Below are 16,801 nucleotides of genomic sequence, written 5' to 3'. Positions count from 1 at the left end.
ATCTAATTGTCGGGCTTGGCGATCATCTTTCAGCTGCCACCCAGACGCCATTGGGCCGTGCTGCGGTTTGCCTGACACAGCCCGATGCTGACCACGTCAGTTCTTGGCCCTAGACCCATGCCAGTTACAGACAGTTACTATTAGACAGAGAGACAGATAGATAAAGAAGTGCAACCTGTCTCACTGACCATCAATCGGAGCGATGTGCCAACAAGCAGCCAAATAGCCAAACGGAACCGCCGAAGCAATAAAGTTTCAGGCCGGTCATCCCGCAACCCCAAAGCGGACAAACTTTCGAACTCGGCCAAACCCGTGCTGTCCGATTTGACATCTCACAGCCCGGGCGCTCATCTTGTATTTGAAATCTTGGTTAATGAGGACTCTGGATCTTGCTCGGGAGATAGGCTACGCTGGCCGGCCATGGAATGGGAGTGTAACACTAAAGGGTCTGGATCCGGTCGTGTAACCACAGTGGAGGGATTGTTCCACGGGTCTGACTGGCTGATGTAACCCAGGGATCGGGTAGTTATATATTGTCCGATGTATTCAAAGCGGGGGATATGTCGCGTGGCAAGGGCTCCTAAGCTAGCTGTCCCTCCCTAATCAGTCGAACGATATGGATTCCGATGAGACCTTCGATTTTATTATTGTCGGAGCTGGTGTTTCAGGTAAATACCCTCCACTGCATCCCTGACCAGACTAACAAGAAACAGGTTGTGTCCTTGCCAGCCGAATCTCTCATAGTCGTCCCGATCTGCGCATCCTGCTGATCGAAGCAGGTGTGGAGAAGGATGAACGCACATCCGGGGCAATGGCATTCACGGGGGGATTTGATTCGGATATCGAGTGGAATTATCGCTCCGTGCCGCAGGAGCGTGCATTCGGGGGCGATACGGTTTGTCTGACGAGTGGGAAGATTGTTGGTGGTGGGTCAGGAGTGAACTACCAGGTCTTTACTCGAGGGCCAGCGATAGATTAGTGAGTGTCCTTGAATGTCGGGGTTGTTCCGGATTGATGTTGATATGCTGGAAGTGATCAATGGGCGGACCTTGTTCATGATGAAAGGTGGAGCTGGAAAGGCCTCCTCCCTTATTTCAGGAAGGTCGAGAAGTGGTATCCCTCCATGGAAATGAAAGAAAAAGGTCTCGTCACGGCTGATTCTCATGGAGATAGTGGGCCAATCAAGGTATCGCAAGCCATTCTTTAGAACATTGGCACACGCTGACACCGTCCAGGTCAGTCATGCAACTAATAGTGGAAAACCACGCAACTATCCCCTGAGGGAGAAGATGCGCGAGTTTCATGAACTGCTCGGACGCAAGCAGGTGGATGATATCAATAGTGGGCAGCAACTGGGATATGCAGAGGCTTTCAACTCCACCTACGAAGGCTTGAGGAGCTTCGCAAATAGCTACCTGTTGGGTAATAATGTCAGTCTTTGGACGAAATCGGTCGTGGAGAGGTTGATTATGAACGGAAAGTCTGCAGAGGGTGTCATTGTTATCCGGAATGGAACGGAGCGCGTCCGTGTCAAAGCTGATAAAGAGGTCATTCTTTCATCAGGTGCACAAGGCTCACCTAAGATCCTTCTACTAAGGTTGGTCAATTGTCCTTGGACGGGAAGCCATTAACAATGGATAGTGGCATCGGTCCTGCAGCGGAACTAGATCGACACAACATCACTCAGATCATCGATCTCCCTGTGGGGAAGGGTTACACCGATCATCCTAGCATATTCACGTACTGGACTGTCGACAACCCCAATGTTACCCTGGGAGATGGGGAAATGGAAGTTCCGCAGGTCCATTGGCTCGCAGGGTTGCCATATGACTGGATCTCCTTCGCACCAGCGGGTGAGAAAGCACAGGAAATGGCCAGACAAGTGCTAAATTCAACTGACCTTGGTCGGTACGCGGCTGACGGGAAGATGCAAGTTGAGAACTTTGTCCTGTACGTATTTCCGCCTTCTTGACTCGTAACAAGCTAACCCAATAGATATGCCTGTGTTGATACGTCCACTCGAAAGACTCCGCTCCAAGGCTGGCCCGGTAAACGAGTCTTGAGCCTGATGCACATCCTCGTTGATCCTGTTTCACGAGGAACATTGAAGTTGCGCTCAGCAGATTCTGCTGATCCTCCGGTACTCGATCCAAAGCTTCTGGCATCCCCGATCGACCGATTGACATTGTATGAGAATGTGCGCGAGACTGCGCGAGCTATACAGGCCGTTGAGGGCCTCAATCCCGTTGAGTTTGGCGACCATTCCCTGCGCGATAATTGGTCTGACGAGGCAATTGATATCCGGGCGAACCGGAGCGGTGGCACTGTGCTTCACTGTTCAGGAACCTGTGCGATGGGACAGGTGGTTGACCCCGAGTTTCGAGTTTTCGAGATCGAAAGGTTACGGGTGGTGGACTCGGGTGTCATGCCAATCCCCTTAGCTGCTCATTATCAGGCCCCGTGCTATGCTATTGCTGAGCAGGTAGGTATCAACATGGAGGTAGAAGCTGGTGCTGACGTATTCAGGCTGCGGACATGATACTTTCCTCGACAACATAGCATGACGGTGGACAGGAGATATTCTCGTAGTAATTCAATTCAGAGGTTGCTGACAAGACCAAGAGAGATATTTGCGGTCGCGGGAGAGGGTGAAATGATAGATCAATCCCGACAATTGGTGGAAGTGGTGGAAAGGGAAAGTGACTGGCGACGGCGCGAAGCACATGGACATGATGGAGCATAAATGTTGACGGCATTTATGAATTACCTATACGTGTCATAAAATCACGAAGGGTTTAGCGGCGGTCGCTTAGTTGACCCAAGTGGGAAATCATGACTTGTTTTACCTTACAGCATTTTCATCGATTCAGGTCTCTGTCTGGTTGAAATCCAATGTATATGTACTCCATAATACTTTCAACGATCAGACACTTCATATCGTAGCTCTAAGTCTTCGCGCTGAGGGTCTGGCTCGTTGGCTGCGAACGCGACCCCCCTTACGATCGGCCGCCACTGCTGGTCATGACTTCAAGTCCATGGACCTGAGAATCTTGCCAATTCTGCACGTCTTGAAGGCTTCGGCAGAGGATGGATAGTAGGGCCTTGGGGGTAGCTACGGGTAGGTCCTCATACACTTACTTGACCAAAAAGTGACCTTTTTTTTTGATATCACATGACTGTGCCCTCCCGATCAGGCTTAGTTGACGGACTTTCCGCGCCTAATCCCAACTGGGCGTAGTGCGGCTCCCGTCTCTGCGGCTCAGCTCCGCGGTCTGTATAGAGGCACATCCGGTGTATATAAAAGATATAAAACCTTATCCAACCAGCCAAGCAAAAAGTTATAGACGTCCGAAGCGCGACTCGAACACGCAACCTCGAGTACCGGAAACTCGCGCGCTACCATTGCGCCATCCGGACGTTTTTGATATCTTGTTTTTAGAACTCTAATCTACATGCTACTTGGGCTTTAATCCAGCGATGCCGAGTGAAGCACCGGCTTCTACAACAAATCGGGCTAAGAATAGCTCATTCGAGTATGCCCAAATGACCTACAAACCTCATTGGAGTAAAAAAGCAATTGTCCTCTGAAATTCTGACTACACTAAAACTACTGGTTTTCAAAAACCTAAAGAACTTTAAAAGTCAAGACCCGCGTAAGTATCACCCTCACAGGGATACTATATATATATACATTGACAAAAATGTCCTGTCCTCCATTGGTACAATCAAGCCACCCGGATGTTGTAGATCAGAGCTGTCTGTTCCAACGCTCCACTGACTCCATACAAATCACCTAGAGAATTCCGGTATGCTGCAATAATATGTTGCGGCGGTCAAGCGGACGGAGAGGATCCCTGGATTGCCCCAAGCCCACAAGGAAATCTCTTATAGCTGACCCCCTTTTGGTCCCATCTAGGGATACACTCAGTGACCTGATTGTCTTTATATCTTAGATATAGACAATTAAAGTACTCGCTGTTATCTAAAAGGCCAGTTCATGAGAGTTAGGATTCCGCAGGGCCATCAGAGAGTTGTTCGACTGTTTCTCTATCATAGTATTTTATTGGGGTCATTAGGAATGCTGTGGTGTTGGGATTTTCCATTAAAGTGGGTCCCCACAGCTGCTATACTTGAATAGGACTAAAGGGGGGTGAAGCCAAGGCGCCGGGGGGTAGCTATAAATACTTCCTCCCCGAACCTCTGGCCTTCCTCACCGCCTTCGGTATTGCCAGTCCCGTGACCGACCCCGCCAGGCCGACTGGCCGACGGACTGATCACATTCATTGTCTTGTCGATGTGAGTTCAGCCACAGCAGCGGATAAGCTTCCAGCTCCATCCCATCGTCTGCCCGTATTTCGTTAGTGGTTACACGTCGGTCTTGATGTGCCCCGTTGACCTATCACTCTCCCGTCATTACCCGTCCCCCGTCAGCCGTCATGGTTGCCACCAGGCTTACTGGCTGCCTATCGTTATGCTCGGTCCGGCAACGATGCAATCCAGGTCCAAAACAGCTCCAGAAACCGAGGCACGGCGCGTTCTTTGTACATAATGACACAGGATGATGACGCTCTGCATGCGGCGGGACCAATGCAGCATCGGGCAGACAGCATGGATCATCCCCCGACAACAAAGTTTCGAGGGGTCTATTAAACCCCCTCCATGACACGTTGACTGCTTCTGCTATTTCCCCCCTAGCCTGCGACCGTCAGGCAGTTCCTTGGTTGCAAACATCCACCTTGACTTTTAGCTTTTTAGCTTTTAATCACCGAAGAAGCCTTCTATGGGCAGACTAGACTCATTGGTTAACATCTCCCCTGTATCACCATGAGCGACGTACAGCCAGTTCCTATCCCGGGACCTAAGGGCGTCCCTTTCCTGGGAAATATCTACGATATCGAGCAGGAAGTGCCCATGCGGAGTTTTGAGTTACTTGTCGATCAATATGGTATTATCCCTCCGGCACTGCGTGCTTCTTGTCGCTCGCGCCCGACATTCATCCTTGCCCGCGCCTCACTAATAAGGGAAACCGGCTAATCTGGCAATCTCCTTCACAAGGCCCAATCTTCCGTCTTAATACATTTGGCGTGCCAAAGGTCTTCGTCAGTAATCAAGAGCTGGCCAACGAAGTCTGCAACGAGGAGCGGTTCTCTAAGAGCGTGGACGGTGGCTTGGATCAGGTTCGGCATCTCACCCACGATGGCTTGTTCACGGCAAGATACCCCGGTGAAGAGAATTGGGCGCTTGCGCATCGCATTCTTATTCCTGCTTTTGGGCCCCTGTCTATCAGAGCCATGTACGACGGTAAGGAGCAGCTTCAGCTCACCAGACTCCCGGACCAGCTAGATGCTGACGACTACAGAAATGTACGACATTGCCACTCAGCTTGCCATGAAATGGGCCCGACAGGGACCCGAGACCCCCATAAATGTTACGGACGATTTTACGCGCCTGACCCTCGATTCGATCGCGCTGTGTTCGATGGGGACGAGGTTCAACTCGTTCTACCATGATACAATGCACCCTTTCGTGGAAGCGATGGTTGGCACGTTGCAGGTAGCCAGCTATAGGTCACAGCGGCCGGCTCTGCTGAACCAACTTCCCACAAGCGAGAACAATTCATTCTGGAACGATATTGCCTATCTAAGAAAATTAGCAAAGGAAATGGCCGAGGATAGGAGGAAGAATCCATCGGACAAGAAAGACCTTCTCAATGCTCTCGTCCTAGGCCGAGATTCTCAGACAGGAAAGGGCCTCAGCGAGGATTCAATTATTGACAACATGATTACTTTTCTGATTGCCGGTATGTCAGAATCTTGTGTTCTATGGTCTAGATTCCTCTTCTGACTGCTCACGCAGGTCATGAAACCACGTCCGGAATGCTGTCTTTCGTCTTCTATTTCCTGCTAAAAAACGCACACGCGTACAAAAAGGCGCAGGAAGAAGTGGATCGGGTGATTGGGCGACGGAAGATCACTGTCGATGATCTCTCCAAGTTGCCATATATCAATGCGGTCATGCGAGAATCGTTGCGCCTCAGACCGACAGCTGGTATCATTAAACTCCACGCACACCCGATCAAGAATACTGAAGACCCGGTGACCTTGGCAAATGGTAAATATGTGTTGAACAAGGGAGAGTCAGTCAGCATTCTTCTCAGTAAATTGCATCGCGATCCCAAAGTTTATGGCTCGGATGCCGAAGAGTTCAAACCGGAGCGAATGCTTGACGAAAACTTCAACAAGCTACCCCCAAATTCGTGGAAGCCATTTGGAAATGGTATGCGAGGCTGCATTGGGCGTCCATTTGCTTGGCAAGAAGGCTTGCTTGCAATCGCCCTGCTGCTGCAGAACTTCAATTTTCAGTTGGATGACCCAAGCTATGACTTGCGGATCAAACAGACACTTACCATTAAGCCGTTGGATTTCAAGATGAGGGCAACTCCAAGGCACGGTCTGGACCCGATAGCATTGGAAGTAGCTCTGAATAGCGGTGACGTGCCTCGCGAGACAACAGTACCCAGCAGAGATCGCAAAAAAGGCGCAACTATTCCTGCTGGAGGTCTGAAGCCGATGCATATCTTCTTTGGTAGCAACACTGGAACCTGCGAGGCGTTTGCTAGAAGAATGGCAGACGATGCTGCCACATGGGGGTTTGCTGCAGAGGTCAAGTCGCTGGACTCTGCCACCGAGAATGTCCCGAAAGAGGATCCGGTGGTGTTCATTGCTGCCTCATACGAAGGCCAGCCTGCTGATAATGCCGCCCACTTTTTTGAGTGGCTCAGTGCAGTGAAGAACAACGAGTTTGAGGGGGTCAATTATGCCGTGTTCGGTTGCGGTCATCGTAAGTACTCTTCCCCATCTCACCTGAAGTATTTCCCATGGACCACGCGATTCACCGCTGTCTCTAGATGACTGGAACGCCACCTTCTACCGAATTCCCAAAGCCATCAATGAGCTAGTGAGCGAGCATGGTGGCAATCGCTTGTGTGACATTGGACTGGTCGATACCGCCAACTCAGACATGTTCACTGACTTCGATAACTGGAGTGAGACGGCATTGTGGCCCAGCATCGCTTCTAAATTCGGATCAGTCCAGGCCGACAAAAAGGCCAGCTCAGGCTTGCAGGTCGAGGTAAGCTCGGAAAGACGAGTGTCCAACCTAGGCCTTCAACTGCAGGAAGGATATGTGATCGAGAACGAGCTCCTCACGGCACCCGACGTCCCAGCAAAACGGCTGGTGAGATTCAAACTTCCCACCGACATGACCTACCAGTGCGGCGATTACCTTGCCGTGCTTCCGGTAAACCCAACAACTGTCGTCCGTCGTGCAATGCGCCGGTTCAACTTGCCCTGGGACGCCGTTTTGACTGTTCGCAAGCCATCTCAGACCCAAGCCGGACCATGGACCATCCCCCTTGACAACTCAATGTCCGCGTTTGGTCTTCTGTCGTCATATGTCGAGCTCTCCCAGCCTGCATCCAAGCGTGACCTCATCGCCCTGGCGGATGCAGCCGTCATCGACGAAGAAGCCCAAGCCGAGCTGCGCTACACAGCCAACAGCCCTAGCCGCTTTGCTGCCGAGATCGTGACGAAACGTCTCAGCCTCCTCGACATCCTGGACCGGTATCCCTCAATCAACCTATCCCTGGGCGACTTTCTAGCCATGCTCCCGCCCATGCGCGTACGCCAATACTCCATCTCATCTTCCCCTTAACCGACCCAACCGAATGCTCTATCACAGTCTCGGTACTCAACGCCCCATCCCTCTCCGGAACAGAGGAAGCATACATGGGCGTCGCCTCCACCTACCTCTCCGTCCTCCAACCCGGCGAACACACCCATATCGCCGTCCGCCCATCCCACTCCGGCTTCAAACCCCCAACCGACCTCACCACACCAATGATCATGGCCAGCGCAGGAAGCGGCCTTGGCCCATTCCGCGGATTCATCATGGATCGTGCCGAGAAAATCCTCGGCCGAAGCGAATCCATCGCCGAACAGCCCGCCAAAGCTATCCTCTACGCCGGCTGCCGCACCAAAGGCAAGGATGATATCCACGCTGCAGAACTCGAAGAATGGTCCCGTCAGGGCATCGTCGACGTCCGATGGGCGTATAGTCGTCCTTCCGACGGGTCTGCCCCTCAACACATCCAGGATCGTATCGCAAGTGACTGTGATGAATTGGTCTCACTTTTTGAACAAGGCGCTAGGATTTATGTCTGTGGAAGCACGGACGTGGGGAATGCTGTGGGTGGCGCTTTCAAAAACATATTCCTAAATGCACGGAAGAAGCATCGCGAGGAGGCCCTGGCAAAGGGCCAGAAAGATGTTCCACCGGAGGGAAATGATGAGGAAGCGAGGAAGTTCTTTGATGGGTTGAAGGCGAATATGCGTTATGCTACGGATGTGTTTACCTAGGTAGGATATGTCGGACTTCCCAATGGCTACTAGGCAGTCGCGTGATGCTACACCGTTACTTCCCCTATATCAGGCGGCGACCTCACTTTGGACCGCATTCCTGCAGATTTGGACCGTAGTTTTCTAACCTATAATGGCAGCACGGGCCAGAACTAAACCTGAATAGTAAATTTAGAGCCACGTGATTTCCTCCCGAGTAATTATTTTGTAAGGCAGGTGTACATGTTAGCTTAACTAGCTATAGTTAATCCTTACTACAACAACAACATATTTTAAACTGTTAAAATAGCTATCTCGTTGACTGATTTGATTAATAATCTTGAAATATTTACTTAAATATATATTTTAGTGTTATTATCAGCTGAATTATGTATATCATTCAACGAGGCAGGTAGTGAGAGAGAGAGAAGGAGGCTGACCGGTAAGACAGCCAGCCAGGCAACCAATCAGACAGCTGAATCGTTTAAAAACACTATAAAAATAAGTCTTAAAACAGGTGCTAGTTTCCTCCATAGAAATAGCGGGTATTAAGAAATGCTATTCCAATTACGGTTCAAAATGCGGTCCAAATCTGCAGGAATACGGTCCAAAGTGAGGTCGCCATATCAGGCCATTGTAGCGATTAGCTAGACATCATCCATGATCACTTCCTCCCCTTGAGCTGTCCTTCCGACAAGATATTGCTCTGATCTTCGCTCAGTAGTATTTCATCTGGGAGGTAGGGAACCCATGTATTGATGATGAGTATCTAATGAGTGACTTGGAGAAAGACTAGCCCTTGTCAAGGACGTGAACGTGACTAGATAACCAGACTGCTTTCATCTTCAGGAAGGTTCCTGATATCACATATAAGAAATTGATCGACATTGAAAGACAAGTGAAAATCAGTAACATAGCAAAATGACATAACTCGACCAGATTGTTGACCGCCAGGGTACAACTCAACGCGTATCCTCGTAACCTGTCCAGCATGGCTTAGCTATTCACTTTCAAAGTGCCTTACATATCCTTCTGTCCATCAGAGAATGATTGCTTGAACCGGTCAAGACAATACAGTGCCGCGAAGATCCAGATGGGGCTCGGCAGTCCAGCTACGTCTTCTAGGACAAGGAAGACAAGGCAGTAGGCACGGCCTTAGGCACAGCGCTGCTCGTCGGGACGGCGGAGGATGAAGGAGCGGGAATGTTAGGAGAGCCCGGGAAAGCTGCCAGCGGGGTTGGCGGGGTGAGGGATGGCTCGGAGTCGCTGGAATCCTCGGAGGAAGAGCTGCTGCTGCTGGGTTCAGGAAGGCTGATGCTCGGGAGGCTACCGCTGGGTTGAGCAGGGTTGGAGGAATCATCGGATGACGAAGAAGAGGAACCGCCGAAGGGGCTTCCGGAAGGCAGACTAGGAGGGCTGCCGGAGGAGCCGCCAAGGGTGCCGCTGGGCTGGGCCGCGCTGGACGAGTCATCGGAAGATGAAGAGCCGCCACTGAGGAAGGGCTTCAAGAAGTCGGGCACGCCACCAAGAGCACCGCCGCTGGAGGGCTTAGACGAGCTAGATGATTGAGAAGAGCTGCCCCCGAGCGCGCCAAGGAAGTCGGGAAGCCCGCCAGAAGAGCTACCACTGGAGGGCTCAGCAGAGCTAGAAGAACCGCTGGGGGAGCCTCCAAGCGAGCCAAGAAAGTCGGGAAGCCCACCAGAAGAGGTGCCGCTGGAGGGAGCAGAAGAGCTAGAAGAATCGCTGGAAGAGCCATCAAGTGCGCCAAGAAAGTCAGGAAGACCTCCAGAGGAGCTGCCACTGGAGGGCTCAGAAGAGCTGGAAGAGCCTCCGAGTGAGCCAAGAAAGTCTGGAAGCCCGCCAGAAGAGCTGGATGAATCACCAGACTGAGAAGAGTCGCCACCGCCCAAGCTGGGCAGGCTGGAGGAGCCAGATGACTGGCCTCCAAAGGGCGACCCACCAGAGGGACCACCGCCGCCAAGTTGACGCTTCGTGGATGACAGCCCGGTAGGAAGAGAGATGCCAAGTTCGGACAGGTCGGGGAAGCCGGAAGGCAGGAGCTCAGACAGCCCCTCTGAATTCGTTGGAAGAGCAGCACCGGAAGGGAGAGAAAAAGGCAAGTCCCGGCGGTTGTTGAATAGGCTGGACAGGTCCGTTGGCAGAGAAAGACTGGGCAAGCCCGAAGAAAGGGAGAGGCCAGATGGAAGAGAGAATCCGAAGAGATCGGAAAGATCCTCTCTCTTTTCGACCGGAGTGGGCAAGGCCAGGGCACAGCCCGCGAGGCACAGAGGAGCGACGTTGTGAAACTTCATTGTAAGGATCGTATGAGCAGTGTTAGTGATCGAAGGGTACAAAATGCTAGGGTTGAATGAAAGGAAGCACCGAGCCTGGTATAACCAAGAGGAACGGGAGCTACGACGTTCTTTATAGGTTTGGATGGATGATGCCCATGCGGTGATATCGGTGGGCAAAGAGATGAGCAATCCCGAGAACGGGAATCAGATGAGATCATGACTACCAGGCTTGCGAGGGCTTGTACACGCGTTTCGAGATGATGCAAGAGGCATGTTGTGGTAAAACGAAGCATCGACCCGGTTCCGGAGTTTGTGTGAAGCCAAGCTGCTCGAGTGCCAGTTCAATCAATTGTCGAAGAGCGGCGAAACACTGTTAATCTCGGGACCTCGTCCAACAAAGGAATTGATCGATGTGCCCAAAAATGAGGCCAACCCCTTAGCCAGGGATCGGTTGCCAGAGTATGATTTACCTGCCACAGCATCACCCCACTGCGTGAGATGGATACCTCAAGTCCATGACAATCCCGGACGAGGCTACGAAATGTTCTTTGTGTATGCCGTGCCGAGGAAAGGCCATCAGTGAGCCCGATCAATATAAGCGTGGCGTCTATCGGGAAGACCGTGGAGCGCCCAGTCCCCATAGATCATCCCCCACCAACCAGAACGGAGGATTGCAACGTCACCCCTGATCAATGTTGCGAGCATCCAGGGCACTGGATCAAACAAGGCACGAAAGGCATTCTTGCTTGCTGCGTCAGCCCCGAACTGTGGCACAGGGCCGACCGTGCCCACCGGTATTTGTTGGACTTCGAGTACGGATAGCGAGGAGTATTACGAGAAGTATTGAGCCGAGAGGTTCAATAAGGTTGGTGCAATTGATCAAATGTCTTGAGTGGTAGATTCGGCTCATAGTAACCAAGCTGACCTAGACCCTGTCAGCCGTTGTCTGCCAGGTGCATACGAAGTATGGGGAAGACGGGTCGTAGTCGTCCCAGTAGCGCATAATTGTCGATCAGCTAGCTCTGATTAAGCACCTGACTCGAAACATGATTCCATTTCGTTTTTCTGGAACCCCTGGTCTGGAGACTCAAAAAGAAGGCCGAAGTGGAAGTGAGTAAAGCCGGGTGGATCGGCGGAATCGACAACCGCCGGCATCATCACGTGCTTTCCATGGGCCGTCTTGATGCCTGAGGCATACACGATCCTTCCTTTGGTTCGCTTCGTCGAACTGCTCGCAGCCTCCCACCCGATGGAAGCCATCATAATCTGACTCAACCTTGAACTAATCGGATGGCTTCATGACCAGTCTCGGCCCTGTGTTGAAACCGGGGTCCAAGGCCATGTTGACCCCTCTGTGCTCGGTAATCTGGCTAACAAAAATTGCAAGGCCATCAACTTCTTCCGGACTCACTTTGGGCCTGTCGCTCCCCTCGTCCATACCATACATATCAAAATGGTCCAAAGATAGGGCAATCACAAACGGAACATGCTACAACCACCCCTGCTTCTCTACAGACCTGCCAGTGAAGAAAGTTTGAATTATAAGCCAGTCAGGCATTGATTATCAACACCATACGAGCTGAAGGAAAGACTTCTCCCTGCTGGAGACATCCATCTGTGATTGGGAAATGCACCCCATCAAAAGTATCTTGTTCCTGGATATCACACCATCGGCATCTTTTAATATGGATGCGACAAATATCGTCGGAACGGCAGATTGAGGGCCATGCCATGTTCCACAAAGCTTATGACCCATCAGAGAAATTAAAAAAGGAAAGAAAGTGCATATCGGGTATTTGTTCATCCAAACACGGCCATTTAAAAGATATCTTGAAGGTTTTAGTGGGCTTGGCTCATACACATCATATTGCGTCACAATTGTCGACTGCAATCTGTTCCCTTCATCCGACAACTTAGGATTGTGTCTTATCCTTGTTCAATCCCATTTAAGCCAAGGTCACTTGTGATCATGTGTCATCTACCCGTATAGATGTCAGTTCCAAAACGCAACGTGATCCATCGACCGCGGTAGACGTTGCTTCAGTCGATGGCAACTTTGAGAAGGTTGGGTCTGTGTATGTCTAGAGAGACTGTCAGGCGCCAATCCCCTGGAGTGTTAGCATGTCTATCAATTCTGGAACGGGCTTTGTCCTTGCATGAAAACAGCCTGTTTCTGATTAGATGAAGAACCGTGCTCACTCCTACCCTAGAAAGCCCCGACCATGGCCTAGATACAAGGTCTTTGGAAGGATCACAAGGCAACAGGGTCATACTTTAGCCGTGTCATCACCCATACACTTTTATTCAAAACAATCGGTAAATCTCCCAGTCCCAATTTTGGGTGATGGAAGATGACGAAGCCTTCACGTTTCAGATTTATAGTGAGGATAATCCTCACTTGCCGGGATCCACAAACCTTGAAAACCCCTCGCCTAATAAGTGACAGCGTGATGTGTCAATGCCGCGTGATGAGCGGTTGATCTTCTTCGGCCCTACTTACTCTAATCCAACCAAGCTGCTTCGCTCATGTAGGCTAGCAAGCTACCATCGCAACTCTTACTAGAAAATCCTGTGGTATCGGGCTCTCTCCGATGATCACCCCGCCGACCAGCCAGTTATTGATTGGTGTGCGGGGAAACATGGGGTGTGTTTGCGTCTAACGCATTACTTTGTGTCCTCGTACCCCAGGCTTTCCCCCAGCAGTATTTCGTCTTAAAGCACGGGTACGGTGCCTTGAGAGATTTTTGAAGATGCATCCGTCGTGACTGCTTGATACTGCTTTACTCACTTATGCAAGTTGCCTTAACTGATGACCTTCCAATTCGACCGAGGTCAACGCAGGACCTGGACGGCCATACCCGCGGCTATCGCTTCCGGTATCTGAGCTACAGCGGGCCTATTTATGCGAATCAGCAACCTATCGCGACAGCGGCGGTATATATTGCCTTTATGGTGCCGGCCACGCAGTTGGAATTGGCTCTTCCCCAGCTGGCAGATACAAGTCTTTCAATATGCTTCGTATGATATCACGGTATTTTCGATTTAGCACCCTTCTCCTGATTGCGGACGTCTTGTTCTAATTCCTATCTACAATTGGGCTTTTGCGGTCACTGAGGGCTCTTAGTGAATTTCCATCAGAATGGAGTTGTGATGTGTCTGGACGAGGGATTACCTCACAGCTGGAGTTGTTTGTCAGATTGGGTATAGCTATTGAATGCTCAATGTCACTAAATGGATAATGGGCACCTTTTAGCCCCTATCAGCCCAGTCAGTCATCATGATCATTCTCTAGACAAATTCACGTCTCTAGATACCTATAGCCAATTCCTCATGTCGGTCACTATACCTACCATCTACATCAAGTAGAGACATATCATATAATTCCCCAATCCAGGCCATTGAATCCCTCCCCAATCCATAATCCCGATTCACATAGACAAGTAGATTCCCCAATCTTTCCACCCCAGTTAATACCTCCCCTATCCCAGGTACTATAAAAGGAAGCCCTACCCCCATACCAAAGCCCTTCTTCTCCAACAACCTCAACCCTATCTCTTTCCATTGCTAGCAGGAAATTATCTCTTTAAAAACCCTTTTTAGTATATCTTTTCAAGATATAAAACATGGTCCAAATAAATAAAAAGTCTTCAACATATATTTGAAGCCTTTAAAATAAGTTGCAAATGCAAATGGCGCATTGGTAAGTCCAACCCCCAAATACGCCGATCCCCGTAAAGGGATACCGGCTCATCATGGATTTATACTGACAGAATTAGGCACGCAACAATCATTCGCGTAGTTGTTATTTCTGTCGTCAGTATGGCCATCTGGCCAGAGACTGCGCGACCTGGGAAGGTATGCGTCTGGCCGTAAGTACAATTCTATCATAATTTTGATATGAGATCTTCATGTTACTCCACCCTACTTCGAATCCTTTGATTTGAATGGGTTGTTGTTACTTAATGCTAACGTTAGCTCTTTGTAGGAGTTAATTATGTGATTCGAGCTCTGATCTTCCTGTTGTCCGGGGGTCTGCTCACTCAGTATCGAGGACGAGGTCTGCAATGGGACCTTAAATGGTCAGGATAAGGTTTAGAACTGGGAATAAATGGTTGAGATGATGTTGAAAATGGTAATATATGAAACTGTTTGAGGTGGAACGAAGTGCCAGAGGATAACAGAACAAGGAAGGAGGATGATAAGAACAAGAAAGGATGCAAGGAGGTTGATGAGGAAGATGGAGGAAGATGAGGATATGATGATCTAGGCTGAATAGTAGTGAGAAGACATGGCGACTGGTTATATTATCGCTTTAGTCTTTTATATCAATAAAGTATTAGATCCAACCGCTTACTATCAGGATCGTTATTTTTCATTAGCATGCTCCAGGATCTCGAAAAGGTAGGATGAGGAAATCTCGGACTTTAATGTCCGAAGTACTTACTATGCTCAAGTATCGATAGGATTTGCAAGGGTTAGTTATTTCCTTTGGAATATGGTGGAGAAAGGAAAGAGCAGCAAAGCAAGTGGTGGAAGTACTCTCGGGATCATCTCCGAGATGACGTCTATCGGGATGTCGGGACTCTCCCCTCATCTCCCCCGGGTTTTCTAGCCGAATAGCTCCAACTTTTAGCACCGTTCAGCGGAGAAGATACAACTTCGGAATACATGCCTCAGTCCAAGTGACGAGCATCCTGAAGGCCAGATAGGTAACCGATCAATCTCAATCCTGCATTATTGGAGCATCACTTATCAGACATTGCTCGGCACCTACAGCTAGCTTCCACTCCATAATGTCGAGTTCGCAAGTCACCCACCGTCGTGCCTTTCGCCGAACCGACGATTACACACCCGGCAATCCCAAGCTAAAGCTAGTGGTTGAAGAACTCCCGCTTCCCCTCGCACCGACAGCGGTCTTGATCAAAGTTCACGCATTAGCTCTTAATTATCGGGACGCCAATATCGCAAATGGGGGGAACCCCTGGCCAGTGATCCCGAATGGAATTCTGTGCAATGATGCAGCAGGCGAGGTAATCGCCATCGGGGACAAAGTGAAGACCTTTGTGATTGGGGACCGGGCCGCGCCCATCACGGACACCGAGAATATCTCTGGGCGTGAGACCAAGCGCTCGTGGCTGGCTGCAGATGAAGATGGAGTAATGGCGGATTACATCGTTTTTGATGAGCGCGTTCTGTGTAGCCTCCCTTATTACCTGCAATGGGTTGATGCTGCGACGATTCCTTGTGCTGGGGTTACGGCGTGGTCGGCGTTGAAAGGGATGAGTATTGGGCAGACCGTGCTTATTCAAGGTGGGGGTACTGACGGATCCAAGACGTGGAACGATGCTGATTGATGGGCTAGGGACTGGAGGCGTGAGCGTGTTTGCTCTCAAGCTTGCACGGGCTGCTGGTCTACGGGTGATTCTGACCTCCTCCAGCGATGAGAAGCTCCAGCAAATGAAGACGAAATATTCGAGTCCTCCAGTCTTGACAGTCAATTATTCGCAGACAACCGACTGGGATCAGGAGGTTTTGAAGCTGACCGATGGCGTGGGGGTTGACATCGTTGTGGAAAATGGAGGAACGGGCTCTCTGGTCAAGAGTCTGAGATGCACAAGACGCGGAGGGACGGTGAGCCAGGTCGGCTATCTTTCAAAACAGGATCCTTCAGACCTGCGGGAGCTGGTTCCGACTCTTATAGATCGAAGGATCAACCTTAGGTGAGCGCTATTATGGGTTATTGGGTCCAGAAACTGATGAGAACAGGGGCATCAACGCGGGTTCGAAGCACGACATGGAGGACTTTTGCGCTGCTCTATCAGCTTCTCAAATGCCGCTTCAGGATCTTGTCGATAAGGTCTTTCCGTTTGAGCAAGCTGAGGATGCCGTCGAGTATATCTGGCAGGGGAAACATATTGGGAAGATTGTCCTTCAACTTTAGCCGGAGGTCGCGAATACCTACATTAGACCGAAACTGTTTGATTTGTAATAATTGGCGATTATTATTAATTCAATCATGTTGGGATAATCTTCCTTCCGTTTGTTCTCCAGACGGCTAGCGGTATATCATTTTGGCGTACTGGGAAGAACGCGACATTTGACATACTCACT

General features: G+C 50.3%; 4 protein-coding genes and 1 non-coding gene across 5 annotated transcripts; 3 read left to right on the top strand and 2 right to left on the bottom strand.

Moving 5' to 3' along the window:
* Positions 1-616: 616 nt before the first annotated feature.
* BO94DRAFT_465808 (GMC family oxidoreductase) lies at positions 617-2,559 on the top strand (the record flags this gene model as incomplete). The annotated part of the gene is made up of 6 exons (XM_025608131.1): positions 617-668; positions 714-895; positions 1,236-1,597; positions 1,642-1,950; positions 1,996-2,482; positions 2,527-2,559. 6 exons carry the CDS (start codon positions 617-619, stop codon positions 2,557-2,559), a joined length of 1,425 nt encoding a protein of 474 aa, XP_025467740.1.
* Positions 2,560-3,345: 786 nt separating this feature from the next.
* On the bottom strand, positions 3,346-3,417 carry BO94DRAFT_t161. Its single transcript has one exon. It is a non-coding gene; the product is annotated as a tRNA-Arg (tRNA).
* A 1,407-nt stretch (positions 3,418-4,824) lies between these two features.
* Positions 4,825-8,417, top strand: BO94DRAFT_546116 (bifunctional cytochrome P450/NADPH--P450 reductase; the record flags this gene model as incomplete). Its single annotated transcript, XM_025613278.1, has 6 exons — positions 4,825-4,945; positions 5,056-5,301; positions 5,360-5,800; positions 5,857-6,840; positions 6,908-7,622; positions 7,661-8,417. The coding sequence occupies 6 exons, from the start codon at positions 4,825-4,827 to the stop codon at positions 8,415-8,417; spliced, it is 3,264 nt and encodes a 1,087-aa protein (XP_025467739.1).
* Positions 8,418-9,517: 1,100 nt separating this feature from the next.
* Positions 9,518-10,708, bottom strand: BO94DRAFT_585426 (uncharacterized protein; the record flags this gene model as incomplete). Its single annotated transcript, XM_025615693.1, has 1 exon — positions 9,518-10,708. One exon carries the CDS (start codon positions 10,706-10,708, stop codon positions 9,518-9,520), a length of 1,191 nt encoding a protein of 396 aa, XP_025467738.1.
* A 4,723-nt stretch (positions 10,709-15,431) lies between these two features.
* On the top strand, positions 15,432-16,631 carry BO94DRAFT_624094 (zinc-dependent alcohol dehydrogenase family protein; the record flags this gene model as incomplete). The annotated part of the gene is made up of 3 exons (XM_025617195.1): positions 15,432-16,000; positions 16,053-16,410; positions 16,457-16,631. The coding sequence occupies exons 1-3, from the start codon at positions 15,484-15,486 to the stop codon at positions 16,629-16,631; spliced, it is 1,050 nt and encodes a 349-aa protein (XP_025467737.1). The 5' UTR covers positions 15,432-15,483.
* Between the last annotated feature and the right edge of the window lie 170 nt (positions 16,632-16,801).

The sequence above is a fragment of the Aspergillus sclerotioniger genome (genome assembly GCF_003184525.1).
Source record: "Aspergillus sclerotioniger CBS 115572 chromosome Unknown BO94scaffold_13, whole genome shotgun sequence".
Taxonomy (NCBI): Eukaryota; Fungi; Ascomycota; class Eurotiomycetes; order Eurotiales; family Aspergillaceae; genus Aspergillus; species Aspergillus sclerotioniger.
Note: the sequence above shows the minus strand (reverse complement) of the source record. Positions and strands in the feature narration are given on the sequence as shown.